This window comes from Rana temporaria, chromosome 3 (assembly GCF_905171775.1).
Source record: "Rana temporaria chromosome 3, aRanTem1.1, whole genome shotgun sequence".
Classification (NCBI taxonomy): Eukaryota; Metazoa; Chordata; class Amphibia; order Anura; family Ranidae; genus Rana; species Rana temporaria.
Window position 1 is genome coordinate 352,535,571 of NC_053491.1, and position 18,451 is coordinate 352,554,021.

At 45.3% G+C, this 18,451-nt stretch overlaps 1 protein-coding gene across 2 annotated transcripts in view; it reads right to left on the bottom strand.

Moving 5' to 3' along the window:
• PRMT8 (protein arginine methyltransferase 8) overlaps window positions 1-18,451 on the bottom strand; it is a 236,346-nt gene that overhangs the window by 53,626 nt on the left and 164,269 nt on the right. For both annotated transcript variants that reach the window (XM_040345189.1, XM_040345188.1), the window contains exon 4: window positions 18,202-18,265. In XM_040345189.1, the coding sequence (XP_040201123.1) occupies window positions 18,202-18,265 (64 nt within the window). The remainder of the gene's footprint in view (window positions 1-18,201; window positions 18,266-18,451) is intronic.

Genomic DNA, 18,451 nt, shown 5'->3' on the forward strand with positions numbered 1-18,451 from the left:
TGTGTATTATCTACATCATAAATGACTGCTGTTTCATTTCCTGACATGTAATGATGGTGGGAGCTGTCACCGCAGTACATTGTTCAGTTCTCCATGGGTTATTCCGTGTTTGTTCCTTACAATGAAAGTTACATTGATCAGTGCTGTGCCGCCAGCACTGATGGAAGACAAAACTATTCAACAAGCATTTTATAAAATCCATTTCAGTCTCTGTAATAATGGGGCTGATTTATGAAAACTAGAGAAAAAAGTGGAGCTGTTGCTTAGTGAAACCAGTTATATCTCTATATTGAAAGTTGTTGTAAAGGCATGGGTGTTTTTTTTTTTTTTTTAACAAACATGTTGTATTTACCTGTTCTGTGCAATGATGTTGCACAGATCAGACGCGATCCTCCTCTTCCCGCCCCCCCGCCAGCAATCTTTGCTTCTCCTTCTCTTGGTGCGCCACCATAGGAAGCTGCTTCTTATGGTGGTGCACCTGTCAGCTTACTCCTGAGCTGGGCCGTGTGTGTCCTCTGCAGTAGTGTATTTAGGTTTTGTGCTGCCTTAGGCCTGACTAAACTCGTGAACTCCCTAATTTAAATATGACACACCCCTTTCTGTCAAGGACACACCCCTTGCTGTTTAAGACCTGCCCTCAAATTTTCGAGTGGGGACACTAGTTCTGAGGGCCTAGGGAAGGGGCAATAAATTCCCTTAATTTGCATAATTTCCTCTCACTTCCTGTTTGGCTATGGGGCAGGAAGTGAAGGGAAATCTCTGCAATGGGACAGGGATGGTAAACAATAAACTGACAGGGGCTATAACCCTCCCTTATTCTATCCAAAACGGGGAAAAAAAGTGTTGCCTATAGTTCTACTTTAAGCACACATTTCCGATAATTTTATGGAGAGGACAAAGAAGATATAACCATGCCAATGGTTTAGCAGAAAACATGTAGCACAGTAAGGAAGGTTTGTGGTCCAGGATGATAGGACAGTCAAAATTAGAAGTGGCGCCCATCCCCCCCCCCCCACAGTGGCAGAATGCCGGCCACCTGCATACCAGAAGCAGTGCACTAAACTAATTTGCCTCTCAGCCCAGTCCACCCCATAAGACTGGCGCTACACTAACAGTGTAGCGCAAGCCGACTGGCCCCCCTGCATAGTGCTACCCTAGGCATGGGCCTTGTTGGCCTAGGCCAGGATACAGCATTGGTCCTCTGTCAAAACAAAGCACTGCTTGTCCCCACTCCTTGCTCCCTCTTCACCAAAAATAGAATCCCGCATCCGCGATCCAAATTGGTATTGCACAGAGCAGGTCCTTACCTCCTATTCTGGAGTCCCCCCCGCTGCCGCTCTCCACTTCTACTTTCCTGCATGTGCCCCCATAGCAAGCCGTATGTCATGGGGCAGCTGTGCGGGCATGCTCCTGAGCCATTCTGTGTGTGTCCATACAGGGCTGTCTTTTTTTTTTAACAGAAATGTTTTTATTGATATAAAAAGGAGCAGTTGAAACAGGACAATGCAGAATTTCAGATTAACAGAACTGTGGTACAGCAAGGTTCAGTATTTCAGGAAGTACAATACAAAATGATTACTGATGTAGGTACAGAATAGGACACTGGAATGAGACCCAGCCGGGTCTAGGTCGGGAGGCCGGATAAAGTGAAGATTGCTCATGTGCAGTTCAGGGCAATAAGCATTTTCCCCCGAGGCGGGGGGGGGGACAAAAGAGACAGCTCGTGGCAGTATATCATTGTGGACTGATGGCACTCAGCGGCTCGTGGCCCCGGAGTCCCCATCTAAGGGCAGAGCATTTTCAGCATGTAGGGGATAGTGCGTAGGGCTAGGCACAGCAATAAGGCGTCAGAGACTAGGCAGTCAGTCATGTAAGGCGTTACAGGTCTAAGAATGTCGTCAGCCACATTACTGCACGGAAGTTGCCCCAGCCGCCACCCACGAACCCCAGACCTTGTCGAATTTCTGAGGGCACTTCCGCCCCATGTATGTCAGCTTGAAGAGAGGTAACACTGAGTCAACCAGTGCAAGCCATTGAGCCACCGTAGGGGGGGCCGTCAGTCTCCACTGGTGTAAAAGTGCCTTCCTGGCGTAGAAACTAAGATAAAACAGTTGTAGACCGGCATGTGTAGATTGTGTCACACTTTCTGTAATACCCAGGAGAAGAACCCTAGGGTCCAGTGGTACTCGGAGTCCAGTAGCGGCAGCAATTTTGGCCACCACCTCCTCCCAGTATCCCCGGATGACCGGGCAATCCCATACTACATGGTAGAACGTTCCCGTCCCTCCCTGGCATTTCGGACACTGGTCCGATTGGGTGCGGAATATCCGGGCAAGCCGCTGGGGGGTGTAGTAGGCCCTATGTAAGAATTTTAGCTGGATGAATCTATCTCTAGCAGATATGACTGTTGGAATATAGTGGGTCAGTGCAGCCTCCCAGTCATCATCCGAGAGATCCGGGATGTCCACCCTCCAAACTCTGAGAAGGGGGGACTCCCCTCCTGAGTCCTCACACTTGAGCCGGAGGTAGGTGGAGGAGACTATCCTATCAATCCCCCGGGAGATAAGGAACCTCTCTATCCTATGTGGTTCTACCAAAGTTGTCCTGGAGAACTGTGCCTGAGCCGCATGTTTCAGCTGCAGGTATCTGAACAACATCCGTGACGGAAGTCCGAAGGCTGCCCGTAACTCTGGAAATGAGAGCAGCGTTCCAGCAGGCATATTATGTTGAATTTTAACTATTCCATATCCGGCCCAGACGCTGGGGTCTGGGATAGATCTGAAATGCGAGAGTCTCGGGTTGCCCCAAAGTGGAGCATGGGGCGAGATGGAGTCAGGGGCCGCCATAGCTGCTGTAACTTTATCCCACACCTGGATTGTGGTGCGCATCGGAAGGGTAACCTGTGGAGCGGCCCTGGGTCCCCTATAGACCAGATTTGTGAGAGCGGCGTATGAGCCCAAGGCAGCAGCTTCGAGATTCACAGCGGGATTGGACCTAGTCTATTTGAACCACCAGCGCACGGTGACCAGCACCGCCACCCAATAATATTATTTAAAAGAGGGCAAGGCCAATCCCCCTGAGGACAGGGGGAGCTGGAGTTTACGCAGAGCTATTCTAGGAGTCTTCCCCCCCAGACAAATGAGGAGACTACGCTGTCCAATTTACGAAAGAAGGAGGCAGGGATAGGGACCGGGGTATGTCTGAAAATGTAAAGTAACTTGGGGAGAAATACCATCTTGAGTAGGTTCACCCTTCCAACCGGAGTTAAAGGAAGAGTCTTCCAGGCCTGGCATTTCACAATTAGGGCCTGTAGAACCGGATACAGGGCTGTCTTAATGAGAGGGCACACCTGGGCACTGCCCAGGGGCCCCAGCTGCATGGGGAGCCCCTGCCCTTTCCTCAAAGCAGCTGGTCCTTGAGCCCGGGCTGCCCCTCTACATCCCAGATATCCAGAGGCGGCTCTAGGCTTTGTGAGGCCTTAGGCAAAACTTGACATGGGGCCCCACTCACACCCATGATGGCAAAAATAATTCAAGAACAAGAGCCTCTTCTGCACAACCCTAGCCGGTGGTTGTGGGGGTCTGCGGGCAGGGGGCTTTTCGGAATCTGGAAGCCCCCTTTAACAAGGCGGCCCCACATCCTACTTTTTAATGACTAAGGGGCGGGGTGAAATTACCTGGTGAACCCGTCCCCTTGTGACATAATTGACTGAGGGCATGCTGGGTCATTGACGTCACAAGGGGTGGTGTCACCAATATTCACTGGTTGTTAAGGGCGCTGGCGTCCCCTCTTCTGAGTCAGGGCTCTTAACGCTGCCTGAGCACAGCAGCGTTAAGGTCCCCTGTCCCTCAAAACTGGGGTAATGCATTGGGTAAGTTAGGCAGCCGTGAGGCCCCTGTGAGTGCGAGGCCTTAGGTGCCTAATTTGCCTAATTAAAGAGCCGCCTCTGCCCCCAGAACTCTGACCCCTCTACACCCTAGATATCCCCTACCTCCTACCTATGTGATTTCTGTTTACCTGCACTGTTTCCATTGTAGGGGCCCCAGAGAATTACTTTGCCCAGGGGCCCATGATGCTATTAAAATGGCCCTGTGTCCATAGACAAAGACACGGTTTGACTGGCAACAACAGGAACCAATGACTCCCACTACTCTCAGGCCCCGTACACACGTCCGAGGAACTCGACGTGCCAAACACATCGAGTTCCTCGTCGAGTTCAGTGTTGAAGCCGCCGAGGATCTCGGCGGGTCGACTTTCCTCATTGAACAACGAGGAAATAGAGAACATGTTCTCTATTTGGCCCGACGAGTTCCTCGTCGGCTTCCTCGCTGAAAAGTGTACACACGACCGAGTTTCTCGGCAGAATCCAGCTCCGATCGAGTGTGTACGGGGCCTCAGAGTCTCCTGTGAGGTAAGAAGACAATAGCTTCAGCTGGGCACATCGCTGGATTGCTAACATGCTCAGGTGTTTTGGGATAGGGGGGTAGGGGGAGCAGTTACTGGGATTTTTTTTTTTTTTTTTAGTACAGGGAAATTTTAGGCCCCATTCATACTTTGTGTTGTGTTTAGGAATCCCAGCAGAATTGGTGCAATTCTGCCCACAATTTCAAATTGCAACAACACACACAAGGTGCATTTGGGTGCCATTCATTTTAAATGGCAACCAAATGCAGAGATTCTGCCATCACTGTCGCTTGGAAAACCGCACAAGAATCGAAGCAAAATGCACCTGGTTCAGGGCCAAAATTTGGTCCCCAACCTTCTTTGCTGCAACAAACACACATAGGGGGGAGCTTCTATTAAAAGTTTTTTTTTTTACCTTAAAAGCAGTGTTCCGAGCATCATTTTATTTTTTTACAAGCTAAAATTAATCACATTAAATAGTCCCTAAAACATATTAATAGCTCCCCAATCATTCCAGATATCATTGAAAACTTGCCTTATATCCTCTAGCTCATGTTGTGGCCGCATCCATCATATGTGTGGGCATGTGAAGCCCAGTTCCTTTTTATTCCTGGTTTTCAGGGAGAGGTGCATGCTGGGCGATTTTTAGGCACAGTGATGCTCAGAGACTCCTGGGAAATGAGTGTCATAATTTCCCAGGAGGCAATAGGGTTAGGAAGGGACAGGAAGTTGAACCACCTAGGACCTACTAAATCTGCCTAGTAACAGCCAGATAGAAGTGAGGTAAAAAAAAATGTTTTACATTAAAGGCAAGCTGTTAATAGAAAGTTCATTTTTAGGGTGGAACTCCGCTTTAATGTTGGTAATTCATTAAGGTAAAAAAAAAATAACTTTTACCTTTACAACTACATTAAACTATTTCATAAGTATATTTAGCTGTTTTCCTGTAGATCAGCTTTAGGTGAACCTGGTAATTAGTATAAATATTGAAAACTAACACTGTTGAAGTGATTCAATATCAGCACAAGGACATTGTTTTATATGATGGATTAGATATGAAAGGTTTGAGAGCGAGCGCAGGAAAGCGCAGCGGTGTGGATAGACCAAGCTATCAGTTTGATGGATAGGTGTGTGTACTGGACAAAATTATGAATTGGGCAGACAAGAAGAATTCACAGATTCAATTTTCATCTACTGATGACTCTGGTGTGAATATGTGTGGGGGGCTGTGATTAAGCCTGCTCAATTCAGCCTTATACACTAATAAAATGTAGCTTTGTCTTATGAAACTGTCATTTTCATCTGTGACACAATGACACGATGGCTATCGCTGTGGCGATCTCTCAAGTTAGATTGCGAGGAGTGATTGAGATCACACAGATTGAGATTGATGTTGCAGATCACACGGATGTGTCTAATCAAAATGTTGTAGACCTTTTTTTGCTAGGACAAAAAGACTCTGGGCCATATTCTCGTATATTTTAGGCGGGCGGCGCGTAAGCCATTTACACTACGCCGCCCCAACCTACAGGAGCAAGTGCCGTATTCCCCAAACACTTGCTCTGTAGTTTGGGGCGGCGTAGTGTAATTGGCCCGGCGTATCCCCGCGTAAATCCAAGGGGGCGGCTTGTATTTAAATTAAGCGCGCCCCCGATTCGAACGAACTGCGCATGCGCCGGGCTTAAAATAGCCCAGTGCGCATGCTCCAGTTCTCAGCGTAAAACGTCAATGACGCCGACGTGTGCGTCATTGACGTAAAGTCGTATTCAAGAACGACTTAGTAAAACGACGTACCCGACAGGAAAACACGACGCGGACCCGACGCCATACTTAACATGGCCTACGTGGGACTGGCGTAAGGTTACCCCTCATATAGCAGGGGTAACCTTACGCCTACGCAAACGACGTAAGCGACGGTTACACGGCGCGATTTCGTTTGTGAATCGGCGTATCAGGCTCATTTGCATAAACAAATGAGACCTGAACGTAAACGCCACCTAGCGGCCGGCGGAGAATTACATTTAGGATCCGACAGTGTAAGTGTCTTACACTAGTCGGATCCTAGCCTAAATCCGGCGTATATTGTTTTGTGATTACAAAACAATGATACGCCGGCGGGAATTTCGAATTACGCCGGTGTATCAGTAGATACACCAACGTAACTTGTTTAAGAATATGGCCCTCTGTTACTTTCAGTTCCTGTTGACTTTAAATGACTTGACTAGACCCTTTCATAGCCCTTCCAGGCCATTTTATGCAATATGGCACTGCGCTATTTTAACTGACACAACCCTGCGACGCTGTCCCCAAAAAGAAAATGTGTTTCTGTTTTTTCCCACAAATAGAGCTTTCTTATGGTATTTGATCACCTCTGCGTTTTTATTTTTTGCGATATGAACAGAAAAAGACTGATAATTTAAAAAAAAACTAAAATATTTTTACATTCTGCTATAAAACATATCCAATAAAAAAAAAAGAAAAAATCGAATTTCTTCATAAATTTAGGCCAATGTGTATTCTGCTACATATTTTTGGTAAAATTGATTGCTTTGTGTAAAAGTTATAGTATCTACAAACTATGGGATTGTTTTATTTATTTATTTGTTTGTAATGGTGGCGATCAGCACCTTATAGCGGGACTTCGATATTGTGGCAAATATTTGCACACTAACTGCCATTTTTTGGGGACCAGTGACACTAATACATGATCAGTGTTAAAATATATGCACTGTCACTGTACTAATGACACTGGCTGGGAAGGGGTTAACATCAGGGGCTATCAAAGGGTTAACTGTGTGCCTAGCCTGTTGTGACAGACTCAGCCGGGACAGAGGCTTTTGAAGGGGACTGAATGCTAGCCTCTTACCTTGCGATCATGGGCTCTGGCATTTGGGGGAACGGTGCTCTTTGTGAGCTGTATGCCTGGTGACCCGTGAGGTGGTGTTAATTTGGATTCAGGTCCATGTCCCCCTAAGACACACAGACTCTGGGAACCCTGTATATGCCATATTAGAAATAGTGACTGCTTCACACTGTTGGGACACATACTGTGAGGGGATGCTAATGTCATTACCTTCAGCCACCTGGTGGTGCTGGTGCCACAACACTGTAAGCCCTCACAGTTACTCTTGGTGGGACCAGGAATGGGCCCTGCTGTTAAATATTAGATCAAGAATTGTAATTACACGCCCCTGTTAAACAGGGGCAGAAAAATTGGGCCTTAGGCACTGGTGCTGGTGCCACAACACTGCAACCCCTCACAGATACTCTAGTTGGAGCACAGGAATGAGCCCTGCTGCAAAGTACTGCATCAAAAATTGTAATTACACGCCCCTGTTAAACAGGGGCAGAAAAATTGGGCCTTAGCCACTGATGGCGGTGCCCAGAATCAAAAATGTTCTTACAAGCTATCAGCATGATCATTGAGGAGGAAAAGGATAGTCACTCAGCATAACAGGATAGTCACTCAGCATGACAGGATCGTCACTCAGCATAGGCAGTCTTAAAGGGATCTCGTCCCAGCCACGTACAAGTCCATGGGTTTCTTGGGACTGTAATTGATCGCTTGAAGACTGCTGCTGATGCCGAGTGCTAGGCTCCACCTCCATGCTGACACAATCCTCCTCCTCCTCTTCCTGTGTGATAGGCGGGCAAGCAGGAACATTGTCTGGATAAAGGGGGCCATGAGAGGTAAGGAAGTCCTCCTCTTCCTCCCTCTGTTCTGCCTCAAGGGCCCTGTCCATTATTCCACGCAGCGTGTGCTCCAACAGGTGGATAAGAGGGACAGTTTCACTGATGCATGCACTGTCACTGCTCACCATCCTCGTGGCCTCCTCAAATGGTGACAGGACAGTGCATGCATCCCTGATCATGGCCCACTGGCGTGGGGAAAAAAACAAGCTCCCCTGACCCTGTCCTGCTGCCATATTGGCACAGATACTCATTGATGGTCCTCTGCTGCGTGTGCAGCCGCTGCAGCATGGCCAACGTAGAGTTCCACCTGGTGGGCATGTCACAGATTAGGCAGTTCTTGGGCAGGTTGTATTCCTTTTGGAGGTCAGCCAGCCGAGCACTGGCATTATATGACTGTCGGAAATGCACACAGAGTTTCCTGGCCTGCTTCAGGACATCCTGTAAGCCCGGGTACCTGCCCAAGAACCGCTGCACCACCAAGTTAAGGGCATGAGCAAAACAGGGCACATGGGTCAGTTGTCCCTGGAGGGCGTGGAGGTTGGTGCCATTGTTGCAAACCACCATTCCTGGCTTAAGCTGGCGTGGCATCAACCACCTCTGAGCCTGCCCCTGCAGAGCTGACAGAACCTCTGCCCCAGTGTGGCTCCTGTCCCCCAAGCACACCAGCTCATGGCATCTTTTTGCCTGCGTACCTGCGTAGCCCCTTGAACGCCTACGGAGCACCACTGGTTCCGAGGACAAATCAGCACAGGAAGAGGCCACAGAGGAAGAAGAAGAGGAGGGGGTGGAGGAGAGAGGTGTGTCACAATTAGGGATGAGCAAAAAACGGAGAGCCATAATTGGCCAAAGCCAGGTTGGCTTTGGCCAATTATGGCTCAGGGGTTTAGTACATGGCCCACACTATAAAAGGCTGCCTGCAGGGCGGTCTTGTGTAGTGTGTTGCGGAAGTTAATAGAGAACAGAGAGAGACAGAGAGAGTGTCATTTTTTGCAGGTAGATAGAGCAGGCAGGCTAGTCAGTTAATGTTACAGTGTGTAGAGGATATATATACATCCCAGGTGTTGTACATATATTTATACACTGTATAGCTTATCTAGATCAGTTCTTCCTAATTTACTGGCAGGCAGGTGATTGTGCTATTTAAAGATGTTATCACAGGCATACTATAGAGTCGACACCCAGCAGGTACAATATGCAGGAGCAGTGATTTTAATGATGCTTAAATAAAAAAAAATAAAAAAAATGAAAAATTCCTTTAAATATTCTACCTGCTGGGTGTCTATAGTTTTCTTGTGAAAACGTCTTTGAGAACCCGGGTCTTGCCCGAGGGAACATGTATCAATGGAAAAAAAGTTTTAAAAAAGGTTGTTTTTTCAGGAGTCCTGCTACTGAAAAAACTTGTTAAATCGTTTTTTAAACTTTTTTCCATACTTGCTGATCACTGCATGTGGTATTAATATGAGAACACCAACAAATGTATTCACATAGCTTTAGGTGCACACTGTGCAGAGGACACAGTACACCAAGTGAAAATACTTGCTGATCAGTGGTATTTATATGAGAACACCAGCAAATGTATTCACGTAGCTTTAGGTGCACACTGTGCAGAGGACACAGTACACAAAGTAAATATACTTGCTGATCAGTCACTGATCAGTCACTGCCTGTGGTATTAATATGAGAACACCAGCAAGTGTATTCACGTAGATTTAGGTGCACACTGTACAGAGGACACAGTACACCAAGTGAAAATACTTTCTGATCAGTCACTGCCTGTGGTATTAATATGAGAACACCAGCAAATGTGTTCACATAGCTTAAGGCGCACACTGTGCAGAGGACACAGTGAACCAAGTGAAAATACTTGCTGATCAGTCACGACCTGTGGTATTAATATGAGAACACCAGCAAATGTATTCACGTAGCTTTAGGTGCACACTGTGCAGAGTACACAGTACACAAAGTGAGAATACTTGCTGATCAGTCACTGCCTGTGGTATTAATATGAGAACACCAGCAAATGTATTTACGTAGCTTTAGGTGCACACTGTGCAGAGGACACAGTACACCAAGTGAAAATACTTGCTGATCAGTCACTGCCTGTGGTATTAATATGAGAACACCAGCAAATGTATTCACGTAGCTTTAGGTGCACACTGTGCAGAGGACACAGTACACCAAGTGAGAATACTGCAGCTAGCACAATCACCTGCCTGCCTGTCAGTATATTAGGAAGATTAGAGCATACAGGAATGGATCTATCTAAACTCAATACAGTGTATAAATATATATACAACACCTGGGATGCATATATATCCTCTACACACTGTAACTGTAACTGACTCGCCTGCCTGCCTGCTCTATCTAACTCAAAATAAATGACACTCTTTCTCTCTCTATCTGTCTTTAACCACTGCAACACACTACACAAGGCCGCCACGGAGGCGGCCTTATATAGTGTGGGGCGTGTACTAAATTACTACTAATTATGGCTCTCCGTTTTTTGCGCGCTGTGATTGGCCAAAGCATGTGGGTCATGCATGCTTTGCCAATAATCAGCCAGCAATGCACTGCGATGCCGCAGTGAATTATGGGCCGTGACAGGCCACTCGAATTTGGCACGAATGGTCCATAACGTTTGTAATTAGACGAACGGTCGAACATACGATGTTCGAGTCGAACATGAGTTTGACTCAAACACGAAGCTCATCCTTACAGTACTCCAGTGTGAAATGTTTCTTCTGTGTAGGAGCTTCCTGTAATAAAGACTGGTCACTGCCGGCACAAGTCTTTTTTTCCCGTCGCAAAGTTAAGTGTGCTATTAACATGGTGTAAAATTACTCCACCATGTTAAAGTATAGCCGTCGTTTCCGCGTCGTTTTTGAATTTATTTTTTTTCGGCGTAAGTACGTTACGCACGTCGCGATTCACAAACACGTCGAGCACCTGTAATTTCGCGCAAAGCACGTCGGGAAAATTGCGAACGGAGCATGCGCAGAACGTCCGGCGCGGGAGCGCGCCTAATTTAAATGGTACACGCCCCATTTGAATTGGGCGGACTTGCGCCGGACGGGTTTAAGTTACACCGCCGCAAGTTTACGGGCAAGTGCTTTGAGAATCAGGCACTTACACTGAAAACTTGCGGCGGTGTAACGTAAACGCATTCCTGAGCAGTGCTTCTCTGTCACACACGATGCCTCACACTTCCCTCTAGTTTTCACATGCCTCATATCGTTATGTTACATGAAGTGCTTCATAGCTGTATACTATTTGCAGTCTCTCATACCTCTCTATTCCATTGAGTATCTTATATCTTGGTCCTACTCTGCAGGCAGTGCCTCATACCCCTCTACTTCACATAGTGGACCATGCCTCTCTACACACAACGAGGGAGAATAATCCAGCAAATTAGTGACTCTGTTAGCCGCAAATCAAGCTGCCTCTCATTTAGCCTCTCTCAATTGTTTTCTATGTGCCCTTAGCTGTTAGCTGTATGTTAGAGAATATCACCCCTCCCTACAAAACCATCTACATATTAATGTCTTATTAAAACCTCTTTTACACAAACTGCTTTATGAAAATGATATCATTTGTATTCAGTTTATCTTATGTATGTTATGTTTTCATATTAAATGAAAATTAGGTGTTAATGGGCTAGTTTACTTTCTGCTGCACATATAAAAGCCATAAGAACAAATAATACCAATAAAAAGGATGGGGGGTTGGGGGCGTATGTGACAGACTTAATCAAAAAGGAATCATTTTATAGGTATGTGGCTTGAATTTTCATTTCCGTTAAGGTCTCATGTGTATAACCTCCACCAGTTATTGTTTCTAATCTATCCTCGTGATTTCTGGTACATAATCAGTTCTTATAACTCCTACTAAAAAACAACGGATTACCAAGAGACATCATACAGTCCAAATACAGAGGATGATATGATGAAAATTGGAATTCCTCAGTGGATGCATTTAACATGTTGCTTTGTAGCAGGGTTTAATATGATATATCTTAGTACCGTATTTATCTGCCTATAGCACGCACAGGCGTATAGCGCGCACCCATACTCTAGAAGAGAAATTCCTGGAAAAAAAATGAATTACTTACAGTTTGTCGGTGTCTTGCCCGGCGTCCATCGGAGGCCTTGTCCGGTCCGGCGTCCATCTGCGGCCTCGGTGGTGTCCTCCCCACTTCTCCCGCGCTGTTTCTGAGCTCTCCCACGCTGTCTCTGAGCGCCGCCGACATATACCGAGCGCAGTACACTCGGGTACACTCAGCTATGCTCGGCAACGCTCAGCTCCTCTCGAATAAAGGCTAGGAGGCGGCACAGGGCGTGACCGCGGGCGAGCATAGCCGAGTGTACCCGAGTGTACTGCGCTCGGTATATGTCGGTGGCAGCGCTCAGAGACAGCGGATCGGCGTATAACGCGCACCCACGATTTCCCCCTGATTTTAAGGGGAAAAAAGTGTGTGTTATACGCCGATAAATACGGTATATACTATCTATGCTAATAGATTGTTTATTGAATGAAAATATATTTTAAACCTGAACTCCAGCCAAAAAGCTAAATATACAAATGAAATGCATTTATGGGAGATTTACACAGCTCTGTCACACTGTACAATCCTGCCTTGCTGGGCAGGAGACTTGATTTTTCTCTGCTGCAGTTCAGTAACACTTTCAGGTCTTGTCCCTCCCCTAGCCTGTGACTGGACAGTGAAAGGAGAAGCAGAAAACTGATGAGCTCACCTCTCTGTCATGCTGCCCTCTATTAGCATACCCCTTGCACTGGACTGCAGCACACCTGACTGGCTTGTTTTACTACTTCTCCCTCCCTCAGTCTGAGCTAAGCTGTATAGGGGCTTCAAGAGGCTGAAACCAACTTGCATTCAGGAACTTATGGTACATTGTTTGCATTAAAAAACAAGAAGGTAATAAGCATTAGAGTGTGTCTACACCCAAAATCAAACTTTTAATATATTGCAGCTTACCAGACCTTAGATGGGATGTCTGCATTCATTTTATTTCAAGCATATTTTCACCTGGTATTCCTGAAAAAAACAACACAGTGGGCCGGATTCATAAAGAAGATACGATGGCGTATCTCCTGATACGCCGTCGTATCTCTGAGTCTGGCCGTCGTATCTATGCGCCTGATTCATAGAATCAGGTTACGCATAGATATGCCTAAGATCCGACAGGTGTAAGTGACTTACACCGTCGGATCTTAGGCTGCAATTTCAGGCCGGCCGCTAGGTGGCGCTTCCATATCTTTTACGTGTCGGATATGCAAATTAGCATTTACACCGATTCAGAAACGAACGACCGCCCGTCGCTTTTTTTTTTCGTCGTTTGCGTTCGGCTTTTTCCGGCGGAAAGTTACCCCTGCGTATCCTATGTTAAGTATGGCCGTCGTTCCCGCGCCGAGTTTTGATTTTTTTTACGTCGTTTGCGTAAGTCGTTCGCGAATACAGCCGCACTTAATTTACGTTAACGTTGAAACCAATGACGTCCTTGCGACGTCATTTGGAGCAATGCACGCTGAGTAAATTTGCGGACGGCGCATGCGCTGTTCGATCGGCGCAGGAACGCGCCTGATTTATATACTACACGCCCCCTAGCCGCGGAATTTGAATTCCGCCGGGGGAATTGCGATACGCCGCCGCTATTTTTTGAAGCAAGTGCTTTCTGAATAAAGCACTTGCTTCAAAAAATAGCGGCGGCATAACGTAAATCTAAAGATCTAGATCTAAAGATCCTCTAACCTATCTGAATCTAGCCCACTCTGTCCCTGGGTAGCTACGTTACTCTTACACTGTACTGTATCTATGTAGGGAGTCATGGTTGTCACCCAGGCTGCTCTTCTGATATGGAATACAAATATGTCCAAATTTCTTCATCCCCAGTCACCACATCTAACAGCTGTTGGCTGCAATATATTCGATTTTTGTTTAGTTATCCTTTAATGAATACACAGCTCTATTCACTTCTGTCTTTTACATCTGCTGAGAATTCAGCTGTAAACAAAACATAAACTATATTGTAATGAGTATGTAAAGCCCAAATTAGTTTCTCTCTTTTGTTTTTAGAGCAGGGGGATTCAAACTTTCTAAACAAAGGGCCAGTTCACTGTCCTTTAGACTTATGCCTCGTACAAACGACCGGTTTTCCCAACGGGAAAACTGTCATGTTTTCTTTTGGTCGGGAGAACCGGCCGTGTGTATGCTCCCTAGTGGTTTTCCCGACAGAAAAACTGTGGGGAAAAAAAATTAGAACATGTTCTATTTTTTCCCATCGCGAATCGCATCGTTTTTCCCCCCGCAGTTTTCCTATGGGGAAACACTGCTGTGGAGCATACACAGGGCCGGTTTTCCTGACCAAAGCTCTCAAGCAGTTTTCCTGTCGGGAAAACTGGCTGTGTGTACACAGGGAAAAGTGACCAAGCCTGTTCTCGGTTTTCCCAGCGATCTTTTGACCGCCAAGAAACCTGATCGTATGTACAAGGCATTAGAGGGTCAGACTGTGGCCAGTGGGAATAAACAATATCTGAGGTTTGGTGGTTAGTGGGAATAAAAAATTGCATTGCACATGTGTCAAGTGAGGGGAGGAATAGTCTCCCCATCATTGGTTTAGTGGTAGGAATAGGGCCCCCAATGCTGGTGTCAGTGGGAAGAATAGTGCCTAATCATTTATATCAGTGGGAGGAATAGGGCCCTATTTTCGGTGTCGATAGAGGAAATAGTGCCCCATCCTTGGTTTCAGTGGAATAAATGGTTCTCCATTTTTGGTGGCAGTGATTTAGAGTAATGGAGAGTTAGAACCTCTATCTTTATTGCTGTCCTGATGACCAAATGCAATTGTCACTTAGACAGGAAAAGGGGTTAAACCTTCCAAAGTGGAAACCCGTTCCATTGACAGCTGTCTAAGAGAGTTTAGTTGACCCAATTTTAGAGACTTTTCTGTTTATTATTGTAGTGGCTCCAAGACAGTAAGTGCAGGGAAATCTCATTGTCAGAAAAAAAGGCAGCAATTCTACCCATTTTCTGTTCTAATATTTTTTTGGGGCTATTTAGTGTACTATGTTGAGCTGCAATCTATTTGTCAGGATTCTGTAGGTTTTCCTTAAACCTGGATGTTAAGTACTCTTGCCTGTTAGTGGGGAAATGTTCCAAAAAATACTGTGGGAGGATAAACCCCTGGAGTTATGAATACTGTATATATCCAACCTAGCCAATCCCTGGGAGACTAGCTCAGAAGGTATGGCTGGGGAGAAGATAAATACAGTACTTGGAAGGAATTGATCAGTCTCTCTTCCCTGTGGATTCCTCTGTGAGCAGGCCTGTGTTTCATTGCTATCTGTGTCCCGAAAGGATAGATTCACTGTCTGTTTGTGACCTGGTGGCAATTACCAGCGGGACACACTGTGATGGGATATCCAGACAAACATTTTTTTTCCAAACACACTTTACATGCACTTTAATGCAATCCAGATTGCTATCATGGAACAAGCATACAGTTCAGGAACAGTCAGAGAAAAGTCAGAACTTTTAAAAGTACACTTGTTCTGGGTCACTAAATCAGAAAGTATTGAAGATATTAAAAGTGGCATACAGTATATGATGCAATCTGTCCAGCAAAGGTGTCAGTTACAGTAAAGTTACCATTCATCCTCATTTTGAGGGTTCTGTTCTAAGGTTACTTTTCATCTCTATGTCCCGGGAACAGTCTCTGTTATGAAGGGTCTGTTCCAAAATTGCCATTCATCCCTATTGTCCTGGGGACAGTCCCCATTGTGCGGGGTCTCTCCTAAAATAAAAATTCCTCTCCATTTCCCGGGGGACAGTCCCTATTGCAAGAGGTCTGAACTAAGGTTACCATTCATCTCCATTTCCTGGGGACAGACGACAATCTGAAGTCTGTTCTAAGGTTACCATTCATCCTCATATCTCAGGGACAGCATCCGTTGTGAGAGGTCTGTTCTAAGGTTACCATTCTTTTGAGTTTCTTAGGCCCATTCCCCATTGTGAAGGGTCTGTTCTTAGAAAATGGCATCCTCACCATCATCCCTGGAAGCCTAGCAGCACAGTATAAACTTTGCAGTGCACAGGCGCCAACTCAACAGTGGCAGCGCACAAGCACCAATTGAAATTAGCACTGCTAGAGGGTGTGGAGCAATCTTATGTTTCAGTGCATGCGTTGTTGCCTCCAACAGTGCTAATTCAAATTGAAACCTGCGCAGTGCCACTCTGGAAGTGACAGTGCCACCGTTAATACTACCCTGTCCCTAGTCAACACAGCTGTGGGATTTTACTGCAGATCGAACAGCACTGTCACCCTTTTACTGGAAAATGAAACAAAGAATCTAATGACAGGATTAACAAAACTATGGTATGGGGGAACTCAGAAAAACAAAAACTGCTGTGGTAAATAGTAGGGTTAATTTACTGAAGGGAAATCCACTCTGCACTACAAGTGCACTTGTAAGTGCAGTCGCTGTAGATCTGAGGGGTAGATCTAAAATTTACTGAAGGGAAATCCACTCTACACTACAAGTGCACTTGTAAGTGCAGTCGCTGTAGATCTGAGGGGTAGATCTAAAATGAGGAGAAGCTCTGCTGATTTTATCATCCAATCATGTGCAAGCTAAAATGCTGTTTTTTATTTTCCTTGCATGTCCCCCTCTGATCTACAGCGACTGCAATTTCAAGTGCACTTTGAACTTGTAGTGCAAAGTGGATTTGCCTTTCGTAAATAACTCCCAGTGTGTTTCCACAATGCTCTCTCGATGCGCACCTCAGCATGACGTCAGACTGGCCCCTCCCCTACGCGTTACGCCACAGAGACACGTGGCTTTCTCAGGGGAGTGCCAAGGTTGCCATTAAGGAAGTGAAACTGCACATCAGATCCCCAGAGAGGGAAAAGAGCGCATTTAGACCATTGGTTGGTCTTATCACCCAGGTACATCAGGTGAGGGGATTATCACCATTGCATGTGATTGATTGGAGCACATAGTGGTGAACACTAATTAAGGAAAAACACATTTGGCTATATGAATAAATGTTTTCGCAAGTGTATGCAACCAGTTATACACTTAAAGGGTCACTAAAGGATTTTTTTTTTAGCTAAATAGCTTCCTTTACCTTACTGCAGTCCTGGTTTCATGTCCTCATTGTTCGTTTTTGCTTTGAAGTAGCTGTAATCCTTCTCTGATCTCCACACTTCCTGTTTGTCTGGCTCCTTATGAAAAAACTCATGCGAGCTTCTCACTGTGGTCCATGATCAAGAAGGTGTGATTACTGTGTGTCTAAAACTCCTCAGAACCAATCAGATTCATTTTAAAAACAAACACTGCCCTGTGTTTGTTTGTTTTTGTTCTGTGTGTCTCTGTACTTCACAGAAACATGAAACTAGTTTAAAAACGAAACTAAACTACGGGTACATTATATGATTGATTTTTATCTACTTTTAATCATTTTTAAAAGGAATCAGTTAACTATTATGTCTCTATACCCTGTAAACAGTCATTTCAGCAAAAAAAAAATTGTTTCCTTTACTGCTCCTTCAAGGACATTTCAAGGTCAAGGACTGAATTATCACTGAATTGTCACTGTTTGATTTATAATTGATTTCTTGTTTTTGAAAATAGTTTCTTATGCAGTCTTAAAGGGATACTAAAATAGTTTTTTTTAGGCGCGCGGCACCACTTATGATTAAAAAAACTGCTGTGGTAATGCTTGTGACAAATTGCACCATATACTGTATGTCATGTTTGCTTTTGCTCATAGTTACCATTTAAATCAGCATGACAGCCAAAGGGCTAGGATTTTCAAACGTGGAGTTCTGCAGTAAAAGCCTAAATGTTTCTAAATATTGCAGGTTTTCTATTACTCCCTCCGGCAACTATAAGTATGAAGGATCAGGACTATGAGTGTTTGTTATTGCTAACAGTGATTTTCCAATGATAGCTTCTTTTCCATAGAGGAGGAAAATCCATATACTGGCATTTAACAATGTGAAAAGTTGCGGCAGGCCTAGCAGCAATGAAGAATAAAAGCTTTGCCTTTACATTTTTTTAACATGAAAACATATTCAAGTGCCTTACTGTTGTCCAAGTGGTTGGCCTTGATAATTTTCTCTGAATAATCTGAAACGCTGGAACATTCAATCTGCAAAAGAACATAACAAGAAGCATCTGTGAAGAGGCACAAAACAGCAGATTTACAAATACACATAATGCTCTATTCATTTCTTATGGAATTGAAGCTGAACTCCAGGTATGGATTATATTGCATCGTTGCACTATAAGTATGCATATGCCATACCTGTGGGACCGCTGTGGAAGCAGAGAATCA